This window comes from Gossypium hirsutum, chromosome A01, assembly GCF_007990345.1.
Source record: "Gossypium hirsutum isolate 1008001.06 chromosome A01, Gossypium_hirsutum_v2.1, whole genome shotgun sequence".
NCBI lineage: Eukaryota > Viridiplantae > Streptophyta > Magnoliopsida > Malvales > Malvaceae > Gossypium > Gossypium hirsutum.
This window is the reverse complement of record NC_053424.1, coordinates 318,409-344,688: the sequence shown is the minus strand read 5'-3', so window position 1 is coordinate 344,688 and position 26,280 is coordinate 318,409. Positions and strand designations below refer to the sequence as shown.

General features: G+C 29.3%; 3 protein-coding genes across 6 annotated transcripts; 1 reads left to right on the top strand and 2 right to left on the bottom strand.

Annotated features, from left to right (window-relative positions):
• Nucleotides 1–874: 874 nt before the first annotated feature.
• On the bottom strand, nucleotides 875–5,312 carry LOC107937003 (bifunctional dihydrofolate reductase-thymidylate synthase 1). 2 transcript variants are annotated; one of them, XM_016869813.2, is made up of 12 exons: nucleotides 5,036–5,312; nucleotides 3,821–4,344; nucleotides 3,342–3,741; nucleotides 3,182–3,226; nucleotides 3,022–3,087; nucleotides 2,756–2,817; nucleotides 2,592–2,666; nucleotides 2,319–2,484; nucleotides 2,118–2,241; nucleotides 1,770–1,876; nucleotides 1,480–1,660; nucleotides 875–1,174 (listed from the first exon to the last, which is right to left on the bottom strand). In XM_016869813.2, the coding sequence occupies exons 2-11, from the start codon at nucleotides 4,252–4,254 to the stop codon at nucleotides 1,550–1,552; spliced, it is 1,590 nt and encodes a 529-aa protein (XP_016725302.2). In that variant the 5' UTR covers nucleotides 4,255–4,344; nucleotides 5,036–5,312; the 3' UTR covers nucleotides 875–1,174; nucleotides 1,480–1,549. The 2 variants fall into 2 exon arrangements, with proteins under 2 accessions (XP_016725302.2, XP_016725303.2); XM_016869814.2 differs by lacking the exon at nucleotides 3,182–3,226.
• A 9,868-nt stretch (nucleotides 5,313–15,180) lies between these two features.
• On the top strand, nucleotides 15,181–21,407 carry LOC107936946 (chromatin remodeling protein SHL). 3 transcript variants are annotated; one of them, XM_041116902.1, is made up of 6 exons: nucleotides 15,181–15,450; nucleotides 15,535–15,880; nucleotides 16,413–16,481; nucleotides 17,715–17,850; nucleotides 19,355–19,419; nucleotides 21,191–21,407. In XM_041116902.1, the coding sequence occupies exons 1-5, from the start codon at nucleotides 15,378–15,380 to the stop codon at nucleotides 19,355–19,357; spliced, it is 627 nt and encodes a 208-aa protein (XP_040972836.1). In that variant the 5' UTR covers nucleotides 15,181–15,377; the 3' UTR covers nucleotides 19,358–19,419; nucleotides 21,191–21,407. The 3 variants fall into 3 exon arrangements, with proteins under 3 accessions (XP_040972836.1, XP_016725221.1, XP_040972838.1); XM_016869732.2 differs by lacking the exons at nucleotides 19,355–19,419; nucleotides 21,191–21,407 and adding an exon at nucleotides 19,117–19,342; XM_041116904.1 differs by lacking the exons at nucleotides 19,355–19,419; nucleotides 21,191–21,407 and having other exon boundaries at nucleotides 17,689–17,850.
• LOC107936945 (WD repeat-containing protein 13) lies at nucleotides 20,728–26,079 on the bottom strand. Its single transcript, XM_016869731.2, has 12 exons — nucleotides 25,538–26,079; nucleotides 25,054–25,163; nucleotides 24,593–24,662; nucleotides 24,116–24,263; nucleotides 23,863–24,000; nucleotides 23,269–23,408; nucleotides 22,977–23,024; nucleotides 22,392–22,502; nucleotides 22,118–22,299; nucleotides 21,922–22,043; nucleotides 21,345–21,421; nucleotides 20,728–21,256 (listed from the first exon to the last, which is right to left on the bottom strand). Exons 1-12 carry the CDS (start codon nucleotides 25,790–25,792, stop codon nucleotides 21,146–21,148), a joined length of 1,512 nt encoding a protein of 503 aa, XP_016725220.2. The 5' UTR covers nucleotides 25,793–26,079; the 3' UTR covers nucleotides 20,728–21,145.
• Nucleotides 26,080–26,280: the final 201 nt, after the last annotated feature.

Below are 26,280 nucleotides of genomic sequence, written 5' to 3'. Positions count from 1 at the left end.
ATTTAAAAAGGAAAACTCAACCGAATAATCATAATATATTATAAAAATTCAAATTAAACTCTTAACTTTTCAGATAGCAATAAAAGCGGAGCAGGTCTTGATGTCGCAAGACTACTGAAAAAATATTTAGGTTCATGATGTCATGTATAATTATAAGTTAGCATGTGATAACTTGTGAATGAAATGTTTTAATTTCATAATTTTTAATTTTATATTTTTATTTTTTACTATATTCTAAATGAGATATGTTACCCTTAAAATTTATTTATAAAATATAAAATTATTTCATATATTATTAATAAAATTTTTAGACTCTACAAATAAAATTAAAAATTAACAAATATTCTATAAAAGTATAATAAAATATTAAGAATAAAATATTTTTAAAAAATTATATGTTAATTTTTTTTAAATTGTGATACTCACCCTTACCCTATATCTCAATTATTAATTATTTTTTATAAATACATTCTTCAAAATAACATAATATATGATTTAAAACTAATTAATAATTTCAAAAATCTCTTGACCCATGATAAATCTCTTGACCCATGATAAAATATTATGTTATAGGTATGAAAATTTATATTTAATTCCAACAATTCGATTTAACTCCCCAATTAAAAAAATACTAATTATTAACCTATAAAATATGTAGGAAAATAGAATAAATAAAATTAAATGAAATTGTGAGTTTATGAATCCATTATGAGTATTATTAAGAGGAAAATAATAAATTTAAAAATTGACAAACAAACATCATTATTACGCCATTGAACTAAATAAATCAACAAACAAAATATAGCTATAGAAAACAGATTTATGGATTGATATTTGATAATGAATACTATTTAATTTCTTTTTAAGTCCTTAATAAATAATAACCCCTCCATATAAAAGCTGAAAGAACTTTTGGTCTTCCAAATAACCAGTTTTCTTTTCAAGAATATGTTTGGCAATTAAGAAAGTAAAATTGCTCAAGAAAATTACAGTAAAATCCTAAATCTCCTTAGAACCACCATTGAAGAATAATAATGTGGAACTAAAGGATTCTCACTTACTACATATGATATCATCCTTCTAACTGTATCCAACTAAAAAAAAAAAAACCTTTTATTTTTGAACTTGGTAATCAGTATGTCTCGGCATCGGCATAAGCCTCCGGTAAATGGCCCTGAAATGTTACACTAAAACATTCAGTCTGACAAAGTCAAAATGCAGATTAAACTAATGTTTTACTAGGACTCGGGTGTGAGTGTCATAATCAGAGTCGTTGGTCATATTCCCAATACCTATCTCTTAATATGTGTTAGGTATGGATACCAGACATGGGTACTTTAAGCAAAATGAAAATGTTGGAGCAACATAAAAGAGCATCTGCATGAGCATACCAACTATATACAACTCCTAGCATCAAGCTCTCAAACCAGAAACCACTTAACCATGACACAAGAGATACCAGTCGAGTGAAAATTTTACCTCAAAACTGAGTGGATGCTGCCTAGAATCAGACCGGAGCCTCTGAGTTTGCTGAACCTGCAACAAAGCTCTATACAGCCATTTTCATCTCTATTTTCTCATGAGGATCGTAACCTATGAGTTTGAAATCAGATGCCACAAAGGAATCTATGTTCTTTTTCTCAGGATTGATCTTCAAAATCTGCATTCCGATATGGTAAGAAAAATGCTTCAGAGGAAATAAGGTTGAAGGGTGATGGGAACCAAAAATACCTTTCCATGGTTTTTAAAGATTAATTCACTGTACTCACCGGAAAAGGCTTCGGCAGTTTCTGAAGCTGCTCCTGCAATGGCCTAACATGAGTGCTATAAACATGTGTATCACCGAGTACATGGATGAAATCACCAGGAATGAGATCTATACACAGTAGAAGAAATTAAGAGAGATCCTTACAAGAGGATTGCAGTCTAGGAGAAATTGAAACCATTAACGATTTAATCTAATCTTTAGAGTCGAGCAGGAAGCTATCCTGCAGTTATAGCATCAAGTTTTGTTTTCTATTCATTGTTGTCTCATTTGCAACCCTACACAAATGTTACTCATCATTCTAACAAATCAATTATACATAAACAGGTTATCGGTCTCAACGACAACATACCACAAACATGAGCAATCATGCATGTCAGGAGAGCATAAGATGCAATGTTAAATGGCACACCCAAGCCCATATCAGCAGAACGCTGATACATTTGGCAAGATAACTCCTCGTTGGCTACATAGAACTGCAACATTCATATTGAAAAGTATTAATTTTAAGTACAAAAGAAAGAGAGACATAAGTTCACTATTTAATACCAACTTGAGCAAACATGTGGCAAGGTGGAAGTGCCATAAGTTTAAGATCAGACGGATTCCAAGCTGAGAGTATAATCCTTCTATCATTAGGATTGTTCTTAATTTTGTCGATAGCATCTAACAACTGATCGAATCCTTGTCCAGTGTAGTCAGCATGCATGTCAGTATACCTGGAAAGTATCAGATATGAGGCATCTGAATTAAAAAATCAAGTAGAAATACGGATCCGATCACCAGCAGTGTAGTAAAAGTAGAAAAGGGAAAAAAAAAAACCAACCTAGCACCAAAATGCCTCCATTGGAACCCATATACGGGTCCCAAGTCACCCTCCTCCCTACTAGTCAACCCAATGCTGAAATTGCAATTCAAATGCAAGTTATAATAACAACACGAAAACGGTAATTAGTTCAACAAGAAATTGACAACAAAAGAGTCTAATACCTATCAAGAAAGTCCCTGGATGCATTACCATCCCATATGTGAATGCCCTTTTCTTGAAGGACCTGTCAATGATGCAAATATTTTAGAACGAATCATAACCCTCAGCTCTCATATACCAAAACAAAATCTGCAGTTGCTAATTCAACCGTCCCATAAATCACAGTTCATTTGGAAGACAAAAGAAGTCTGAAGCCAGCAACTCCATCCCATCAGGGCATAAAAATGTCTAGCAATGCAAAGGAGTATGCTGCTCAAGAAATTATCACCTTGGCATTAGTTGAACCACTGATGAACCAAAGCAACTCTTCGACAACACCTCGCCAAAATACTTTCTGCGGACAAAGCAACACTAATGCAAATCACTCTCTGTATACTTAAAAATAATATACAGAAGAAATAACTACATCACAAGGATAATACACATGCCTTAGTTGTCAAAAGCGGAAACGTTTTTCGCAAATTGAAACGCATCTATGGACAAAAAAAATATATATTCAAATCAGCAAGCTGAAACCAATAAAGATCGATGGAAACCTAACGGTTCAAACAAAAAACAGCAGGAACTTAACTAAGAGCTAGACATTACCTGGCAACCAAACTTCGATAAAGTACCAGTTCCAGTTCTGTCATCCTTAAGGTTACCCCCAGAGATGATGTCTTGAATCATATTCAGGTACAAGTACTCCTCATGTTTATGGAAAATCATCTTGGGCAGGAAAGAGAACTTCTTTACCTCAAACTTGCCAGTATCTGATTTTTTATCAACGACCAGATCACAGTTCTGGCAGAGGTGCTCAACTGTCGAGGTTCTCACACGAACATAAGTTGTGAAGCAATACCGAATGTCATTTTCCACCATAGGAAATGATGAGTACCAAGGCTGAAATACAGCGGTATCAATGGCAGGCATAAAAGTGTCGCATTCAATGTTTGTCTCTATTTCAGTTATGTGAATAGCATCACAACCAGCTGCATTAAGGGATTCCCTGCATCAAAAGATATTGCATGTAAGAAGAGATGGAGAGAAAAAAGGAGAACAAAACTATTAAAAAATAGCTTCTGCACCTAAATATCTGGCCTCCACCTATAACAAAGACTTTCTCGATCGAAAGACAATAAGGAGATGCAGCTAATAATTCCAAAGCAGAGGTCATGCTTCCACATATAACAACATTCTCAGCAGTTGCAATATCGAAACTTCCAGACCGAGTCAGAACAACATTAAGACAACCTGGAAGAGGTCGATTCTTAAGGGGAATACTTTCCCATGTTTTCCTACCCATTATGACTGCATTCTTTTTCCCAGAATCTGATGTAGTCAGAGTGATATCTTTGAAGAATTTGAGATCAGAAGGCAATTTCCAAGGTAGCTTCCCATCCTTACCGACACCCATATCTTTGGTCGCAGCCACAACAACTTGATACGTTCGCTGCGGATCAGGCTGTGCATTGCCATTACCATTGCCATTAGGAACATTCATCATGGTATCAGCAGACATAATTCAACTAAAAGCCGAACTGAAGCTCAAGGATCAAAGCTTGCAACGTAAACCAATCAGCCAATTTTTTTTGTGGAAGTGCGGTAGAGTCTGACAGAAACAAGAATGAAGTCAAAATTCAATATAAAGAACATGTAAGTTTTCTTTCTTTCTTTCTTTCTTTTTTTAACATAAAGAACATGTAAGTTAAACCTTCCTAGCATTGAAATCTACCAAGCATTTACTCAAAGTAACCGAATTCCAATATAAAAATGAGTGAAATTAATGGGAAAAAGAGTCCTTCTAAACGAAAACAACACTTTAATCAAGGTCAACCCCGTTTAGCAGTCACTAAAATCAGCGCGAAAATTCAGATATCAACCTCTCAAATGCCAAAAATTTAATACCCATTTTTTAATTAATCTCAGAACTTAAAAAGGTATCGAGCTATCGATGCATGCGAGAGAAAGTCAAAAGAAAAATCTTAGAAAACAGAGTTTTTTTTCCCAATAAAAAATAAAAGAAGAAATTGTTATACATTCCTAACAAAAAATGACGAACTATAAACGAGATTTTCCAGAAAATATTTGGAGGAAAAATAAAATTAAATTAAATTAAAACGAACATAACTGATCAATAATCACGCTTCTACCAAACATTCAACTCTTTTAAATATTAAAAAAATTATTTGTACCAAAAATTTATGGAACCAGACAATCAAACCAGCTCTCTAAAACCAAGTTTAAAACAAAATTCAAAAGGCAAGACAAAAAAATGAGAGAAATGCGAATAAGGTACCAACCGATCGGAGAAGGAAACACAAAAATGTTTGATCAGCAACGGTGAAAAGCTCCGGCTACTTCTTCTACAACTAAGAATAAAATTATTAGAATAATTTTTTCAAAATAGGAGAGAAATTAGGGATTTTGTTTTTTGAGTATAGAGAAATGAAAATAAAATGTGAGTGGAGAATCACTCTTTTAGTAGATCGAAGAGAGAGAGTTTGAAAAGAAGAGCGAAAAAATATAAAAAAGGGAGGAAGTAAAAGAGAAAAAGAGACGGCAAATATCCAAAAAGCAAAGTTGACGCGGAGTGTCGCTGCCGCCTATTTTTATTTTAGTTTCTATCATTACTAATAAAATGACTAAATCGGTTGAAAAAAAAATGAATTAGTTTTTTTTTTAATCTCACCAATTTTATATTTAATATTTTATTGAGTTAATATTAATTTTAATCGAATCACCAATTCAGTTATAAATTTATAAAAATATTTTTCTTTTAAATTATAATTAATATTAGGGTAGTTAAGTCATTAAACTGTTATTGAGTTTACATTTTAGTCACTCAACTTTAAACAGTTACAAAATAATCACATAACTATTCAAAAAAATCATTTAAATCATTGAACTATTCTAAAGTTTTTATTTAAGTTATTTGGTAGTTAATTTTTTTAATTTAGCTAGAGAGTTTCAAATGACGATTTGACGATCAGTATAGTGGATCGAAGAATAAAACTATTTAAATTTTGGTTCATATATTCGTAACATTCAAAATTATTTCATGGAAAAAAATGAAGTGTGAAAGAGAATGAGAATGAGAGTTTTCGATTAATGACAGTGTGAAAGAGAAGGTTATACAACAATAATTTTAACAGTTTTAATGACTATTTTATAACTTTTTAAAGCTAAGTAACTCAAACCTAAATTTAGTAATTGTTTAGTGACCTACAGTGGAATTTACCATTAATATTATTATAATAGTATTTTTTATCTTTTTACATTTTTATATTATCTTTAAATAAAATAATACAAAAATTACAAATTCGTTATTGAAAAGATAAATATGCCATCATAATAGTACTTTTTGGTAAAATTTTATTTGATAATAAATATTTTCATTTAACGAAAAATTAAAATTTCATCTTCTTTTATTTTTTATTAATGAAAATTTTAAATTTTTTAACAATTACATATAGCATTTTATGATTTTTTTTTATGCTTATACTTTCATTTATAAGTAGAGGTCAGCTCTCATAAATTACTCATTGTATATCGACTTTCCTACTCATTAGTGTCAGGGTCTTTTTGTATTAAAATATTAAAAAAAATACTTTATCCTAAAATAATAATGTTAAAATTGTCTGATCTAAATTTCTATTAGAATGAATTATAAGAGGAAATATAAGAAGATATGTGAGGGCAAAAATTGAGGGTTTCAGCTCAACACAGATTCATAATAAGTAAAAATATTGGATTGGAGTTGCAATCGAGGGTGCGGGGTTGAGATGGAATTTGTAAATTCAAATGTAAAAATAAGTAAAATAAGTAAAAATAAAGTAACAAACCTATAAATAAATATAGTCTATACTCATCTTGTATCATTTGAATTCAACATAATGAATTTTCTTTTTCTTTGCCCGTAAAATTCTATGTCTTCTATTTTCTCTCTTTATTTGCGATTCATTTATCGACGTTCAATTTTCACAAATAGCTTGTAAAAAACCCATATTTTAAAAATATGTTAATTGCACCAAACATTCTTAAATTATGACTCTCATTCTAAATTTATCCCTAAACTTCATATCATTCTAATTACATCCCTAAATTATCGAGGTTATATCAATCAAGTTTTTTTGTTACTAAAATCATTAGTTTATCTGTCGAATGAAACGTCGAATCTTATGTCACATAATTTAAAATGAAAATTTTTTAAAAAAATTGAATATTATAAAAATAGATGTTTTAAGAAATTTAATTTGAGGTTTTCAAATCTTTTACAGAAATTTTATTGTTCAATATTTGAAGCATCATTTAACAATTAAATTAATGGTTTTAATAACGAAATGACTTGATTAATACAATATCAATAATTTAGAAATATAATTAAAATAAAGTTTAAAATTAAAGATGTCAACTCTTTAAAAAATATTATTTTTTACTATTCTTCAAATATAAAAACGCTCACTTTTATAATGAATTCATATTTTGTTACTTTTCTCCATTAATGTATATTTATTTTTTGGTTGTATATAAATATGTTTATTTGTTTCAATATTCCATTTATAATTTTACACCTAATCAAATAATCAAACTTATTTATTGTATTGATTTTACTTTAATGTGTTCATTGTAATTTTAAAATAATTTTAGATAATATTCAAACTTTTTTTCCTTTTTCGGTTACGCCTACAAAAAAGATAAACGTATGCTAATCAAGGTGATTAAACTATTTGTAAATTTACGTTTTGGTCATTTAATTTCAAAATGTTATAAAATGATTGTTAATTTATTCGAAAGTTTTCATTCAAATTACTAGATTGTTAAAATCATTGTTGTATGGCCTTCTTTATTTGCACAAGTTATGCTAATTGAAAGGTCTCTTTCCCCTTCTCCTATATAGTCCTTTTTTTTTTGCATTGAATAATTTTAAACGTTAATAATCTATGAACCAAAATCCAAATTGTTTTCTTTTTCAGTATTAGACACTAATCGTTAGATCGGCTTGGACCTAAGGTATGTTATTTTACTTGTAGAAAGGCACCGATCGTTGAATCTTCATTTGAAGCTCGCTATCCGAACTTTAAAAAACAAAAACAAAAAACTTAACAACTTAGTGAATTAAATGAAAATTTCCAAATAATTTACTTACTTAAATGAAAACTTCCGAATAGTTTAATAATCATTTTATAACTTTTTGAAGTTAAATAACCAAAAAGTTAACATAATAATAGTATAGTGACATTAATGTAGTTTCATAAAAAAATAAAGGATAAAGGGGTACCAACATTGAGAATTATTCAATGAAAATTATTGCCTGATGAAATCTTTTACTGTCAATAAATAAATTTTAAAATCTATTTTATAATTTTAATATATATAAATATGATTCATTAATTTTGAATATGTTTAATGTATTAGAGTAAGGAATTTTTTTAAATTTTTTATAAGATTTTAAATTTATTGAATTAAATATTGCCTAAATCACAATAAATTTTTTTTTATCTTGGTGGTAAATAGGTAATTTGGGTTTTTAAAATAATTGACTCTAAAACCAAAAATTGTACGAAACGGCTATTGAGAAAGGAGTACAAGGAAAAGCAAACCTGCGTGCTACGCTGGAAGGCAGGAAAATCAAGAACCAACCAATTATTGTGTGCCACGTGTCATACTTACATTGGATGTTTCTCGAATCTTTACCATCCACCTGGCGTTGATCGCTTGATTATAGATACCGGTCGTCAGTAGCTTGCTTTGGAAATGAAATCTCAGCCGTCCATCTCTCCATCTCCAAAATGATTTTTTATTCTACAGATAATTGGTTGTGAATAAATTACATTCAAAATCAATTACAAAAGTGATTATTGAAATATATTTAAAATTTTAAAAAACAAAGTATAATGTTTAATTTTTAATTTTACATCTTTTCCCGATTTGAATCTTATTTATTTTTAATTAAATTTGACTCTCAATATTTTAAAAAGAGTCAATTTATTTTTAAAAAAATTAACTAAATCATTAAATTTTAAAAATTACAATACACATGACAATTTAAATGTATTTCATGCTAGTTTTTTTAGTCTTTATGAACTTTTTATAATTTTTAAATTATTTTTTAACGTAACATGTAAGACATAATGCAAAATCAACACGAAATACGAGTAAATTGGCATGTGATTACCACACCAACACTATTAAAATTTTAATATTTTAGTCAATATTTTCGTTTTTAAAAAATTATTTAACTCTTTTTAAAAGGTTAATGATTAACTTTAACTAAAAAAATAATAAATACTAATTTAATAAAAATATAAACATTGAAGATTAAATGTGTTATTATAAAAAAAACTAAATTAAGTTTATAATTCTAGAACAATTTCATTGTAAATTTAATACATTTTTTTCCTTAAATTTATTTTTCCAGCATTGGTCAAATTTATCAATATCCATCCTTTTTAAACTTGACAACACTAAATGTATTAATCAGTGATCTTTTATATTATTTTTTGCATCATAATTATTTAGATTTTAGCATGTTATCTTATATAAATTTTGATAAGTTTAATTTTTCTATTTTAATTATTTTTATCAAATCATATAGAAAACCATGGAATCTATTTTTCTGAGAATTTTTTATATAATTAAATTATGACACATTAAGCTATACTATATATTTTTAATTCATTCATAGAATTAGTGTCATGAGCGAATCAGACATTAATTCAGTTGAGTAATGATTAAAATATTATTTACGTATAAAATTATAATACTTTGACGGTATTTTTATTTTTCATATTTTTATGTAAAAAATAAAAAGTAAACTTAATATATTAATTTTTCTATTTTAATTGAAATTTTGTTTATATTTATATTATTTTTTAAAATATTTTTAATAAAAAAAAGTAAAGAATTTTTTTTTGTAAATTATAAGAGGAAGGTAAAACCGTAATGTAATTAGTACGATTTGAACCCAAATTAACACCTAAAATTCAAAAAGTGAAATATTTAGTGTTTTGATATGTTTGGTATGCCATTACTACCAACAAATGTAGCTTTCACTGCTTTGACAATGTTGAAGCATCTTACACACCCAACCCTATCAAACAAGGAAAAACATCCAATCTTGATGCTTATTATGCATCGAAAATTATTCCATTAACTGTTTAAAAACTTTACAAAAAAGGTTAAACTGGTGACAAATACCTTTTTAACATGTTATTAGATAATTTAAAATGTTTTAAAAAGAACGTATGGTGCTCATAAAATTATAATTTTCTATAATATTAAATACTAATACTATATATATAAAGTTAAAACGTGTGGATTTGGTCCCTAGTTTACACCGACCCACCCATGATGCCTAATTTAATCAAGCTAGAGTTTAATATTTCAAACTGAAAAAGCTAGAATTTTCAAAAAGTATTGTGAAAAACATATTATGATAATTTGAGATGCGGAAATAGATTACAGTCGGAACCATCAAGGCGTCGGGTAGGGAAAAGTGATTCCATCTTTTCAAATTGGATTAATTAATCTTTAGTCCCTCAATTTTATAATTATATTTTAATGAGAGGCGATGAGGTAAAATTTGATTGGTTGACTTTTTTATAACGGTACTAACCGCAATCAAAGTTTACGTATTCGAATCGGTCAAAAAATAGTTTAGGTATCTAACTCAAATAAACCCAATCTTTCATAGTTTGCAAATTATGTTATTTAGCCTCCAATTGCAATTGAATCCATTCAATTTCATCCCTGTTGTTATTTATATTAGTTAATCATTTCATACTTAGTTATGACTTCTTGATATATATTTTAAATCAATGGTATTTAATAAAATGAATTATTTTTTATTAAAATATAATTTAACTTGAATAAATCAATCGAGTCTTAACTCGATTGATATAGCTATTATTGTCAATGTAGGAAAACGTGAGTTTGAATATGCTAAAGCGTATTATCATCCTATTTATGGATTGGGGTTATGAGTAATTCTAAATATCGTGTAAAAAACAACAAATATGATTAAAACCTATAATAAAATTATTCAAAAAATAACAATATTCAAATAATCTTGAATTATTTAAATTCTTAATTATTGAAACAAAGAGTTCATTGATAAGCAAAGTTTATGATTTGTGTTACAAAGATGGAACTCAATTTTTATTTAAATAAAATTTGAAAAAAAACGTATCAATATTTAAATTTATACTTACAAAAAAATATTAATCTAATTTAGATGATGTAAACTTAATCACATTTTTTGCATTAATGCATTTTCCAAATATAAAACTATGTTGAAATATATAATCTCGATATTAATAAATTTCAAACTCTAACCAAATGTCATTGTATTCGAAATTAGGTTATTGCACACATGTTAATAACTAGTTTGTATTATTTTTAATGCATAAACTAATATTAATATTTTAAAAAAATTATATGGACCTGATTGAGTTTTAAGTTCAATTGGCATCGACATTGTTCCAGTGTAGGAGAACGTAAGTTTAAGTGCACTGAAACATATTATCTGCCTATTTAAAGGTTATGAATGGACTATGAATAATCCTAGATATTGTATAAAAAACAAAGCAAATGTGATATGACCCTATAATGAGATTAATATACTTTAATTTGTGAGATTAACAATACTATTATTTATTGTTTTTTTTAAATGGTTTTAATATCAACTCCTATTTTCAAAATTTTATTTTATTAATTATTATATTTTAATTCCATAAATTTATTATTTGTGAAACCTAAAAAAATTAAAAATTATATATGAACTAATTTAATAAAATGTAATTATAAAAATTAAAAATTTTCACTATTTCACTATATTTTAATTAATACATATAATCAATCTCTATATAAATTTTATATCTAAATTTTAACAACAAAATATAATATATTTAATTAATATATGCAATCAAATGCCACGCACGAGTAAAAATACTTATGCTAACTCTGGTGACCTAAATACTTAGCAAACGGAAGAAATACTATTTTGGGCATTAATTGAAGAGGAATCAACTTAATCTTCTTATAGATTCAAAGTTTCAAAATTTGCACAAAAGCCCAAACAAACTAATGACCAATTGATTATACTGCATTTTCCTTCTTAGAAACTCAATTAAAATATTATATAAAATAGCTTTCTTAAATAAGCATTTCATGAGATCTTGGTAAGAAATTTAGCAATTTAAAGGGCAGGAAATTTAGGTCGATTAAGTTTTAATTTGATTGGCATTAGTATTATTGTTAATGTAAGAGGTCGTATCCTCTTATTTAAGGGTTGAAGAGAGGCTACGAGTAGTTTTAAATATTATATAAAAAAAACATATATGATAAGAACTTATAATAAAATTAATGTTGAAAAGTATATATGTAAAATTCAATAATTTAATAAAAAACATAACAATATTGTATTAAATTCAATATTTTAAAATACTTCATTTATAACTCCCCAACTCTTTGTTTAAGAAACTCAAACATGAGTCAAAAATCAATTAGCAATATCTGAGTTTAATTAAATTTTATTTTTACAATTTAACCTTAATTTAAAATGAATATAAATTTATTTTCATTCTACTCAATCTTTTATTTAAACCAAATCGATAATTTTCTATTCAAATTAGACCTATTAATAAATTGGAAAAAAAAGGCTATATCAATTAGGAAGTCTTTTTTCCTTTGAGAAATTCATTTAACCCTTTGAATGGACAAGACGGAGTTTAGACAATCATGGGGACATCAATTTTTTTTTCCCTTTTTCCCCCTAAAATCAAAAAGAAAAATTCAAAGCAATCCATATTTATAGAAAAATAAATAAATTAATAAAAAAACCTTTTAGGTTACCTATTTCCTAAACACAAAATTTCATATAAAATCCCCAGCAACATAACATTGAGGTTTTAATACATTCAAATAATGGAGAATCAAAGTGAAAAGAGGCATTTTGACATGGGATCTTTGAGGAACAATCTTCCACAAAAGTATTTTTTTTCTTTTTTCTTTTTATATGTAATTTTTATTTTTTTAATAAATATTTTTATTCAGTAATTTTGATTCAACCCTACTCTAAACAGGCGAGGATTATCAATGTATTATTCCGGAAAATCTCAATCATTTGCGTGCATTTTAGATGTCCGTAACGTCGAGGATCTGAAAAAACAAGAACATCCCAATGCTAAGAAAAGAAAGAAATATCCAAAAACAAAGGAAATGCATCATCATCAGCATCAGTATATGCCTTATCCATGTCAAAGAGTATCCAGTAAAGCGCATTGCAATTCACCTTACATCGGCATTTAAATTATGTTTCTCGAACTATGGTTAAATATAATCTAATTTTTTATACACTCATATTGGAATATATATTAAACACGAGCATGGATAACATAAAAAGTATATATATACTATTATCATATTATGTACATTAGTTATTTTATACGTGCTGATTTTAAGGGTTTGTTTTTCATTGCAATTTAAGAATTGCAGATTTGATTAGTAATATTTCCTATTAACTTATATGCTTACTAAATTATTTCATAATTTATAAATTCGGGTATAGGATGAATAGTGGTATTTAATTCAAATTGGATTAAATCACAAAAAAAGAAGAAGAATTTTTAATGTTTTAAGTACAAACATTGAACTATTGGAGATTTTAAGTGTGAATTTTTTTTAGGTCAAATAAGGAAAGATTGATATAAGACCGTTGAATGGTCCAACAGAAGTTGAAAACATAAATCTAAGGTAACAACAATCATATTTGTTATAAGTATAAGAGGACTTGAGTTCGAATGTGTTGAAGTGTATTTTAAAACATAAATAATAGAGGGATAGCGTACCTAATGAAGATAGTCACAAACCACTAAGCACAAACAACCAACAACAAAAAGTAATGAGATTAGTCGATTTGAATCTTAGCTCGATTGATATTAATATTATTATCAGTATATGAGGACTTGAGTTCGAGTGTGTTGAAGTGCATTATTCTCTTATTTAAGGATTAGAGAATGGCTATGAATAATTTTTAAATATTGTATAAAAAAAATATAGTAAAATTTTATAATGAAATTAATATTAAAAATAAATAAATAAAAATATAAAAAAACCCGATTAAACCGAATAAGAAATCAACTCTTGCTCAAACGACAAAAACCAACATTAGTCCCAAGTCCATAGGATGTGACTCACAATTTTAAGCGTAAAGATTGATAGATATATTTTAACCACTCATATATTATTCGATTTTATTCATATTAAATTATGTGATTCAATATGTGAATTATAAATTTATATTTATAAAAGAATTTGGTAAAAGGAATATATGTATAAATGAATTGTAGACTTTAAAAAAAAAATCTTTTTATAAAGGAGCAGTTTTTTGCACAATAATTTATTTTAAGTTTTTAATTTTTTTTGGTATTCTTCACATAAATTTTACAAAAGAATTAAGTAAAAAAATACATAAAAATTAAATTTAGATTTAAAAAATATAGTTTTACTTTATAAAAACTAGCAACTTTTATACAATAATTTATTTTAAGTTTTCATTAGTATTCTTTTGGTCCATTTATGATTTAAATTCGAGATTCGTAATTCTTCCTATCAACAATGTTAATTTTAAGGTTCAGGCACGTATTTCTCTTTAAAAATGTAATATGTTTTATCATTGTTTTAAACATTTATTAATTTTTTAAAGTTTTTATATTAAAATATTAAAAAAATTCTTAAAACAATATTTTTTATTTTTTAAAGATAGTTTTAATCAGTTTCTTGTTTTTATTCATCTTTAGTCAATTTTGGACCAATTTTTTAATTCTGAAATAGCAGTTGAATTAATTAAATTAATAATTTTGGATTCAATAATTTTAATAATTAATTTAGTAATACTTACATAAATGGTAAAAAATTATAAAATAATAACAATTTTAAAAATTGTGAAATTAATTTAATTGATTGAATTGTTGATTTTTTTTAATTTCTAATTTTATATCGTTTTTGAACAATTTATTCAAAAATTTATTTAATTTTTATATTCGAATTGATGTAATAAAGTCTAATTTTATAAAATAATAAGTCAAAAAAATTATCTGGTGCAAAAGTCAACACTTGTATATCACCCCATCCACACGATACACCGACATCACCACTATCAAATCAATTTCCTTTTTTATTTCCCTTTTACATACATATTCATTAAACTTTCGATATAAAAAAATCTAGTAATGAATTTTCTATATAACAACAGAGTGAAGAACAGCACTTTGTAAAAATAAATCTGGTTGCACCAAATCTCAAACTCCCATATCCGCATGACGTGAAACGTCACCGCACCCACACGCTCCTTCCCAAATCTAATCACCCGATGACGTGGATCCTCACTTATCCTTCCCTTTTTACTCTCCTTAAAACCGTCAAACTTTTACCTTAATTCCAATATTGTCCCTTAAAAAACCCATCCAACGCAGATTAAACCCCAAAATCACTGTATCACCATACGTCCGAGAAACACTGAATCTAAACTCCCCGCCAAAACAGAAAGTAAATAAAAATTTTAAATAATTAGTATAATATTTTGAAAATTTTCTTTTTGTGTCATTTCAAAATCTCTGTTTATCTGAAGAAAATTGTTTCGCCATGGGCAAAGGCAAAGCTCCAAGGAGAACTCTCGATTCTTATACACTCAGGAACATCAACAAAACAATTAAAGGTAAGACTAAAGAACTAAGAAGATGAGCTTTTATTCCTCACCTTTTTTTGTGTGTGTTTTAAAAGTTGTGGTGGTGATTGCTAGCGGGAGATTGTGTGTTGATGCGACCGGCGGAGCGATCGAAACCGCAATACGTGGCGAGAATCGAACGGATCGAGGCGGACGCACGTGGTGGAAACGTGAAGGTGCACGTGAGGTGGTATTATCGGCCGGAGGAGTCGATCGGAGGGAGGAGACAGTTCCATGGTTCTAAGGAGGTTTTCTTGTCTGATCATTACGATGTGCAAAGCGCTGATACGATCGAAGCGAAGTGTACGGTCCATAGCTTCAAAAGCTATACAAAGCTTGACGCCGTTGGAAACGACGATTTCTTCTGTCGTTTCGAATACAATTCCGCCACCGGTGCTTTCAACCCCGATCGCGTCGCCGTGTACGTTCCTCTCTTCTTCTTCCATTATTTTTTACTTTTAATTCATGACCTAATTTCTGAGTGGATAATTATTAATTTGGTTCACACATTATAATTAGTGACTTAATGATAATTTTTTGGTGAATTTTGTCTAATGATGTTTTGATTACTTAATCTCTCGACTAAGATTAGGTTAATACATCGACTAAAAGGAACTGATTAAAGTTTTCTATGCTTAGTTTTTTGGTTAATTTATGTTTAGAACAGTTATAGGTTATATTTTGAGATCCGCTTGTTCTGATTTCTTTCAATTTTTTAGGTTTACGCAAGAAAAATTTAAGAAATGTTGATTATTAGCATGCGATATTTAGATACCATCTTACGAGTTTGGTGTTTGGGGAGAATGTTAAAAATTAATTTGCTAATTGTCGTTCATTCAATATATGCATTTATTTTCTTTAAATTCAAATATGTTAGGTTGTTAAAATAAAAGTTCTACTTAAATGTCAGAGTTATTGCAAATGTAAATTAAAATTGAACTTAATGTGGGCAGTTATTGCAAATGTGAGATGCCTTACAATCCTGATGATCTTATGGTTCAGTGTGAAGGTTGCAGTGACTGGTAAGTTGGATGCTTGGGAATATTTTTCCATAATACCTTTTTTGCTACGATTGTTTTCTTGAAATATATATATAGTTTTGGCTTTTATTTCTCTTATTAATATTTGAATATATCTAAACTTGAGTAAGAAAATATGCTTGCGAGTATGAATACATTACCCTCCAATATTTTTGGGCTGCTGTGAAAAACATCGGATTTCATAATATTAAAATCCAATTCAAAATTTTCATCCAATTTAGCTTTTCTTTGCTTCGTTTGTGCTATTTTTTTCTGAGTATTATTTTTAATTTAAATTAGTAATATTTAGTTACTCTCATTATTTACTTTTAGTGAAGAGGAAGAAAGTTTTTCTTTTAAAGTGGTCTTATTTTTTACAAGAATTTTTACTCATCATTCTAATTTCAAATTTAAATTTATTATAATTATTTTTTAATTTAAATTTATCTACTTTAATACATGTGTATTAAATATGCATTTTCTTCATATTATTACGCTAGTAACTAAATGTAACCTCAGTATTTATCTTTTATATAATAACAAGATCACGAAAAAAAGTTTGTATGAAAGTTTGTATGAAATAATAATATTACATTAAGGTATATTATTTTCACTCAAATCACATTACATAATCAAAACTGTGTGAGAAGTTAACCGAATCATAAATGCATTGGCTAAAATATTTTTTAATTACGTATGTGATGTGTTAATGATTCAGTTGCCTTTTCATATAATATTAATTACGTAACATGATTTAAGTGGAAATAATATATGCTGACGCAATATCACTGCTTTGTACGGCTCTTTCTCCAAGATTACTATAACGAATTTTCATTGTGTTAGTATTTTTCTCATGGTATTACACTAATAACTAAATTTAGTATTAGAATTTATTTTCTCTATAATAGCAAAGATCACGAGAAAAAATTGTATAGACTGGGGACATCATATTAGCATATATTATTTCCAGTCAAATTATGTTAAGTAAATTATAAATGCATTGCTGAAATATTTTTTTCTTAATTTAATTACTTGTGTGACATATTAATGACTTAGTTACATTTTCATATAATTTTAGTTACGGGACATGATACGTTGACGTAGTATCATTTCTTCATGCAATTGCTTCATTGTGTTTACTCAACATTTTCACCTATTTATTCTACACTACAATTGAAAGGCTCCTTTATTAACACTTAAATTTATGTAGTATGTGGGAATGCACTTTTGATTCAGGTTTCACCCTGCTTGTATAGAAATGACAGCAGAAGAGGTGAAATTACTCGATCACTATTTTTGTGAAACTTGTTTATCCGAAGATCCGAAGAAGTTGCAGAATTCCCTTGCCTCTTCCGTAGACTTGGATACAAAGGTAGCAAATTCCTAATTCCTTCTAGTCTTATAATTTTTTCTGGTTAAAATATGGCATAAATCCTTAAATTTGAAATTTAAGTCTTTCTACTTTTCATATTTTAAAATTTAAATTTAACTGTTAACACTGTTAAATTTGTTTATGTTGCATTTTGAAATAATAATAAAAATACTTACTTGATAGCTATGTAATTATAACAATTGGACCTGAATTTTAAAATTAGAAAAGTAGAGGAATTAAATGTCTAGAAATAAAAGCACTAGGACTAAATTTTAAATTTGTGAAGATTATGTAGACTTATGACATATTTTAATCATTTCCTTTTTTTTTAGTATCAGATTCAAAATCCATGTCTAGTAAGTGTAAAAAATATGGTCTTTCGATACTTACACTTAACCTAGACTAAAGGGAAAGAGAGTATAAAGAGAATGTATCATGTCGTTGAACATTGTTAGGGATTGTAGGATTAACAATTTCGACCAAACTTTATCAATTTGAACCCAAATCGATTCTGATTCTATTTGAACATAAAAGTCAACGACTTGAATATGAGTTCAACCCAAACTTGAAATAATTCTAGCTAGAATAACCCGAACTAGTAATTCAAAATGAGTTGAACTTGAATTGAATTTATCTCAACTCATAATGACTCATCCTAGAAAACATCTCCTCAAGCCCTAATGATATCAATCCATAATACAATGTTTCGAAACGTGAATTGACTAGTTTTAGACCTAATGGATAGGGCAATTTAGAGGTTTAAATGTGATGCTTGTAAGATGCTTGAATATAACTTGAAAAAAACTTTGAACTCTATTAAATAATTCTCTCTTTGAACTCATCATTGAGTCGGATTAAAGTTTAATAATACTCAACCAGGACGGTTCACGAGTCTATTTAATATATATTTGAAATAATTTTTGTATTAACCCTAAGCTCATTATCGAGTTGAGCCTGAGCTTGAACACCTACAAACTTAAATCGAGCTTGAGTTTTGAGGTTAAGCATGAAAATTGAAAAACAAGCCTAGTGAAACTCGAGTTCAAGTAACTCGACTATATCTCGAGTTGAGTTTGAACTTGAAAATAGATGTTCAATCAAATTTAGATATTGAACTCTAAATTTTTGAGATTGATTTTATCAATATTCAAGCTTGGCTCAGCTTAATTATACCTGCAGATCTACATGAAATGATTGTAGTATTAGTAGATTATTTAGTTACTATGTATTTGTTATTAACCTTTAAATATCAACATTGTGACTTAGGTGGATGCAAAAAAACGACGACGGAGGTGAAAAAGAATGTACATAAACTTCTAGTGTTTTAGTTGAGAGACGATAGTTTTAATTTTTACCACGATGGTTGAGTTTGAGACTGGCTGACTTAGCTGGTTTGAAAACCTTTATGGTTTTTTTTTTATGCCATATGTATGTATCTGGATTGTAAATTAAGGTTGTATTGTATGCTATATAAAACTTCACTGTTTCTCTACCTTTGGTGCAGTGATTATATGTCGAAATTCAAATTTCGGATTTTTTACATCTGAGGAGAGAGAAGAAAAACACAAAGTGAGTTTTTTAAATAAATTAAAATTAAATGCAATAACTAAAATCTTATATTTTTATTTTTTTTAATTTTAATGGGTTGGTTTTAATATAGTTAATCAAGCGAATGTTATAGATGCCCATTGATGTCATTTAAGGACATGTATTCAAATTAAAGGGTATCACGGGCAAGTCAAGTCAGACTTAAACATAATATTAATATATTTTAGCTTGACTCGACTTGAAATATATACTTAAAAGTTTGTCAAAATTTACTCATATTTATAAAAAATTAATCCAAACCTATTTTAAATTCTCCTATATTATTTTAATATTTAATAATTTTATACATTTTTTTATTTATTGAAAATTTTTATATAATCATATTATTTTATGTTTATATTATAATATTATATATTTAGTATGGATTTATTTTTTTAATATGTTCTAAATTACATAATATAAAAAAATATAACATAAAATATTATAAGCTAAAATTAGGTCAGGTCAGGCCAAACTCGAGCTTTGAATGTTCAAGCTTGAGCTTAGCTCATATTTTAAACGAGCCTAATATTTTTAACTAAGCCCATTTTCAAGCTTAATATTTTTATCCCAACCCTCTCAAATTTTGAACAGACCTTTAAACCTAGATAGGTAAATTTAAATCCTACCAAGTACATATATAAGCATAATCTATTTCGATGAGGCACTCTCATTTTATCGAACTTATCACCTTCACTCTTTAACTTTCCACAAAGTTGAGAGTGAGAATGATACTGACTTTTTGAGGGATTCATCAATTTAAAAACTTCTCCAAAAAAAATCAAAATGCTTCAACAAATTAGGTTAATCAAACCGTAGGATAGATGCCCATTGATGTTGTTTAAAAGCATGGACTTAAATGCTACCAAGTGTGAATGTTCACATCCCCTTGATAAGTGATGTCACACAAGGTCCAGGTCCATCTTAACAAGGCACTCCCACTTTACTAAATCTGCCATTATAGGCACTGGGGATCCCCGCCAAATAGCGAAACAAAACTCAGATTGACGACAACACCAACCTATTGAGGGGTCTATTGTCTCCCAACGAATGACAGGTTGAAGACTTACCCGAAAGGAGTCGACCTCCAATCAAAACATATCTAAATTTTTAAATCACTTGTTGAATTAGTCTAAACTTGATTCATTAACACCTGAGCCCAACGCATAATATAAGACGATAAGAGTAACTACTATATTACCTCTTAAGATACACCTAAGCACAACACGTAGTATGCCATAAATGAATGAATAACTAATGACTGTTTTTGGACCCACAACCAATCACAAATAATAAAAAGAAATCAAATTCATAACAATGTAATTCTACAATTTTTGGCGCAGTGACTAAAATTACACAAAGCAGAAAATAAACTAATCTACATGCTTTTCATCCCCCCCCCCAAATCTGGTCTACCCCAAGTTTGTAGCAATTGGGCCTTTCTCCCCCCTAAATTTCCTCAACATGTAACTAAAAGAAAAATATGACGAACTAAAAATTTGAGTCGAACAATGATCACACGGCTTACTCATCAATGGCAGACAATGAAACATAGGAACAATTCAATACTCAAATGAAATAAACAAAGAATGATCAATCTGAGCGAATAAAGCCGATTTTCCTTGTTCAGTTTAATGCATCTATATGTATGTGTTTGAGAGTGTTTTTTTTACCTTATATCGTTGTATAATGTTTATATATTGCCTTTTTAACTCGTTTTTGCTCTCTTCCATACTATAACAACGCCATACAGGTCTGCTGAAGCCAAAAAGTTCTCCCCGTGATTCCAAGCTACTACTAAAACCGGAAAACGATGACCCTGCGGACATCAATTACTCAAATTGTTAACAGGACATTAGTAAAGAAGTTTCGAACAAGTTATCCACTAGTACTCGAGAGAGTATTACCTGTAGCTTATTTACGCATGTATGTTTCGGCCGAGTTAAATCATAGAAATAGACATTTGAATCCTCGCTCCCAGCAACTTCACGGCACGAAACAACATAATGTCAGAAATGATATACATGATTTGAGAATGAAGTTGTATTGTAAGTAGGGGTGTAATTGAGCCCAGCCCGAATATTGTCCAGCTCAAGCTTGAGTTTGACTTCAAATTTGGAGCTCGATACTCGGGCCGAGATCAATTGAACATCTACTTTTAAGCTCGAGCTCAATTAAGCTCGTTTACCAATTTTTGTACTCGAGCTTGAGCTCGGCTCAATAACTAAGCTTAAAGTTAATGATATGTATTAAGGGTAATATAATAATTCAATAATATAAAAACATAACAAGCTCGATAAGGTTTGTGAGTTGTTCGAGTCAAGTATTACTAAGCTTGAATTCAGCTCGACTGATAGCTTGAGCTCACTTGATAAGTACCGAATAGAATTAAAAAAATTTCGAGTCAAACTCGAATAGTTTGCGAGCATCAGTATTTCATTACATCCGTACTTGTAAGTGGCAATTAAGTTGGGAGATACAAACCTATATATTCTCCCTTATTGAGGGAAAGCAGAGGGCAGAAGGATGCTCGAATACTGTGTATTCTCGGAGTTAATTTAAGCGAGCAACGCAGGGTCAAGTAACCTTGTACTTCCAAAGCAACACTGCAATGCGAGCTTACTATTTCAGTTACACAACATAAAGACTGGAAGTAGAAGGCATAGTGTTCTTAACGAACCTAAAGAAAGAAAGACTTCCATCTTTAGTACATGTCAGCAGCACTGGGCCACCAGCCAGTAACGAGAAACTTCGGTACTGCACAGTTGTGATTGGAAATTTCTGTTTACTGCTACTTCTATAACGATGAGAACGGGACAACGCACCTGTGCGGGAGTCCATAGTTACAGAGTATATACATCCCTACAAATGTTATCTCGTTAGAAACTTCCTGTAAAGACTATTAACAAATTTCTTTGATTCTCCAATTACGACATGGACACATGGAGAGATACCTGTGCATCACCACAGAAAATGAGATGACCAGTATGATCATGGTCCATTGAGGTAACCTCACTATCGAAGATGGATTTGGCAATAACTCTCCCCGTGCTGAAATTGAACACCTGGTGTACAGAAAAAAAAGGAAGCTATCAATTAAATGATGGGATTGATTGAAGTAGATAAGAATATGCAGTTTTAGTTGCTGTGGACAACTGACAGAAGTTTAGATTCCTAATTTTTGAAAGCCTAAATACGAGAGCTTAGAAAATTCAAACACATACAGATGTACACCTAAGTACGAAATGAATGAAGATTAAAATATATGGAAGCAGCCAACTGGCTATTTCATAATGGATTTTTAAACAGGCAGAGGCCTGTCTCGTACCACAAGCTAAACATCAAAATTCACAAACAAATCAGTGAGAAAGAAGCAATGCATTTAGAGTCTGAATCTGATGATTATAAACTACACAATTTAACATATTAAATCAACTGCAGTAATTGCTCATTAAGTTGCCTTGAGATTATCAGTGGGTTATTTTCCACTTTGTTGTCAAGAGCTATAAATTGAGAAAGCAAAGATTTGCAGTACTTACAGTAATCTCTTTATTTGCATTGCCAACTGAAAGAAAGTTGTTATTTACCTGTGGCAAAGAAATGAAAATATAAAAACAATTTAGTAGACAGTTAAACCCGAACTAAACTTAAAGATACACATTATAGTTAAATTAGAGAGAACAAATTTGTTGTGGCCTCAATTAAAATTAGGTTGGAACAGAATTTGTTTCAAGATTATGGTAGATAAAAAGAAAATGCAGAATAAATAACCATATAAAATTTCCATGGCCTGAATGGGACGACTTATTAATGCTGATGATATGTACTCACAGGATGAAAGCGAATACACAATTGTGGAGAGACTCCATATATTACTCGTATGCAAAGGCCTTTTGATAATTCCCATACTCGCACAGTCTTATCTGCTGATGATGATGCAATATATTGATTGTTTGACGAGAAGTCAAAATCTGAGAATGCAGTTGCAAATCAGAAACATAATTAATAAAAACTAGATACAAATCATCGTTATCGAAATAAAATTCAATCCTAGTTACTGATATCTAGAAATTTAATATGAATAACAATAATGTAGTATGCAAATTAGCATCCATTTTAAATAAAAAAATTATGTATGTAAAGTTTTTTCCTTATGCTATTACATGAGTAATCAAATGCATTAATGAGTGTAAACTAGCATCCATTTTCTATCAAGTGAATATCCATACCTAAAATCATGCTGATCTAGTTCAATTTCCAAAGTAACTCCAAAAAGAAAATAAAGGAAGTCAAATGGAGCAAGTAACCCAGACATGAAGTTGACCGTGATCTCACTAAATGAAAGACATTAGCAGGCAGCACAGATACATATACTTTAGTCTAAGTTATAAGAAAGACTACAGATACAATACCAGTAAATCCAACCTGTGACATCTTTTGAATGCCCTTGTAATTGATTGATAACTGTAGGGGGGTCAGAGACATTGCAAACTGTTAAAGTCCCATCTGAAGCCCCATATGCAAGTAGATCAGAACTCATGTGCCCGAACTTCAAAACCGTAACTACATGTAAGACCAATGATTGCTTCAGTTTTGAAAGATTGAAATTCACTGCTCAAAGTAGCATGACAAAGAAGAAACTAGTGTAGATTGCATTCAAGATTTACAATAAAGGTACCAGCTGATTTGCACTGATCAAAGATGCAGTGCATTCCTACAAAAGAATATGCAGGTTCAACTCCTTGTCCACGTGGGCGATCACTATCACTAATGCTAGAGCTGAAACTTGTTCTATGGTTTGAAGCCAAAGCACCACTCCGTAAATCCTGCAAGGAAAAGTATTAAACTCTTCTATGTCTTTTAAAAGCCTGTATATATCAAGGTTGAAGTCTTATATTAACTGCAAGATTAGAACATACAACTTTCAAGCTCTTGACATGCAGGAAATCCCTTTATAATGGAAAAGAAAATCTTCTGTTCTTTCATTTCATCATCAAGAACATGATGAATAAGTTGTCATGGAAAGTGATCAAACAATTATAAAATGAACAACTATTCAATGAATTCAGACAGCAATGCACAATGCAAACTAAGAAAATAGTCACATACCCTAATTGATTGAAAGTACTAATTACGTAACAAATGTTGTACCTACCTTGCTTGAGCTCCAGCTTTCCACCTCGGACAAATGCGAGAGTGGACTTGAAGTTAACATCCATTGCCCACTGATGCATCAACCAGTAAATTACCCTGATGTCAGAATTGTATAAAAACATAAAACTTTAAAATAGAACTCACAAATTAGCAGTTGATTGTTCATAAAACATCCTTAACCCTAACCATTCATCCAATCTAACAAATGCGACCGCAATTGGTACTTTCATAACCTCATTTCGAGAAGCAAATGATCATGGGGGTAATATTTGATGCACTGATTGTGTATAATTCTACATACTATCAGCAAACCAGAAGATACCACATAATTAGAAATAAAAATAAGTGAATTTAATTTTAAATTTTTTTATGATCTGCATATAATTACATGCAGTTAGTGCATCAAATATAACTCCATAAACAAATGTTAAAAATAATGCAAGTTCTGGATAATTAAGGTACCTGTTTCCAGGAGTGCTTGGATAGCTTGGTATTTGTGAATTCTCCCAGTTTCTTGGCCTACGAATGTAATTTCGATAGGCCACATAACCTTTTCCATTACATCTCCAATCCTTCATATCAATCAACGAATAAAGATTAATTTAAACAAAACATAAATAAAAGCTACAAACTCTTGCTTACCGCTTCTTTGTAAATGAAATGGAAGGTTAATAAACACTAGAATGAAGTGAAAACGTGGAAAATCAGTGAATGCAAAATGAAATTAGAGAAAACAACTTGTTTTGCTTTGTGTTTCAACAAAGAAATGAATTTAAAACCTTCCGTTCCAATACAAACAAGTAGAATACTGAACCCGCATTATTGGCTCCATAATTCCCCTAAAACTAGCTCAAAATCATACTAGTCAACAATTCAAAACTCAGATCCGCAGGTAAAACCTACAAATAAACGCAACCAAACTAACAGAAAACAAATAAAAGCTTACAAGTCGGCGATGAACACCGGACTCAGCTTTGCGAGCGAGTAGAAATCGCCGAACACCGATTGAATCGAGATCTGAATCGGAACTCGCCGGTTGAAGCAAGCAACTGAAAATTTCCGGATCTTTCACATTCGCTTTCTTTACAGTGACTTTAATTATATCCTTACCGGTACCGTTGATATTACAGTCGTTCTTAGTCACAGCTTCAATGGCTCCGCCGTCTTTGGAGCAGTTGTTCATGCTCGTAACTTCCGCCATTGTATTAAACTTGCTGACGCCGCTTCATCAAAGACCGTTCACTGCCTTCGGGTTTAAGTTGGGGGATAAGGAGTAGATACGTATTTACTGAAAAATCAAAACACAATAAGCGAAGACCTTTTTGGCGCTTTGTGATGTGGAAAACTGAAAATTAATGCTTTGAAATTTGGAATTGGATCTGAAAATCAAATCAATCCAAAATCAAAATGAAACTGAGAGAAACCAAGGAAGTTAAGCTTTTTTACTAGTTTGCCCTTTATATACCCGCCCCCATTAAAAAACTACCCACTTCGCTCTCTTTTTTTAACTATATATGTATATTAGCTCTACGTGTATTTCTAATCCTTAATACTTTTCAATTTTTAAAATATTAAAATTATTAATTAAATTTTATTATTTTTAAAATTTTATACCATAAATAAATTACTTTGTAATGCCATGCTAATTTGTATGAAAATTTATATTATTTTGCTTAATAGATTTAATTG

Coding starts and splice junctions, on each gene's coding strand:
- LOC107937003 (XM_016869813.2), bottom strand. CDS start 4,254: ATGTCTGCTGATACCATGATGAATGTTCCTAATGGCAATGGTAATGGC. Junction 3,227..3,341: donor TATCGAAGTTTGGTTGCCAG/GTAATGTCTAGC, acceptor TTTTGTCCATAG/ATGCGTTTCAATTTGCGAAA. Junction 1,877..2,117: donor CATGATTGCTCATGTTTGTG/GTATGTTGTCGT, acceptor TACTGTGTATAG/ATCTCATTCCTGGTGATTTC.
- LOC107936946 (XM_016869732.2), top strand. CDS start 15,378: ATGGGCAAAGGCAAAGCTCCAAGGAGAACTCTCGATTCTTATACACTC. Junction 15,881..16,412: donor AACCCCGATCGCGTCGCCGT/GTACGTTCCTCT, acceptor TAATGTGGGCAG/TTATTGCAAATGTGAGATGC. Junction 17,851..19,116: donor CCGTAGACTTGGATACAAAG/GTAGCAAATTCC, acceptor ATTGTGACTTAG/GTGGATGCAAAAAAACGACG.
- LOC107936945 (XM_016869731.2), bottom strand. CDS start 25,792: ATGGCGGAAGTTACGAGCATGAACAACTGCTCCAAAGACGGCGGAGCC. Junction 25,164..25,537: donor CCGGTGTTCATCGCCGACTT/GTAAGCTTTTAT, acceptor ATTGATATGAAG/GATTGGAGATGTAATGGAAA. Junction 23,025..23,268: donor TGTGTATTCGCTTTCATCCT/GTGAGTACATAT, acceptor TCTTTGCCACAG/GTAAATAACAACTTTCTTTC.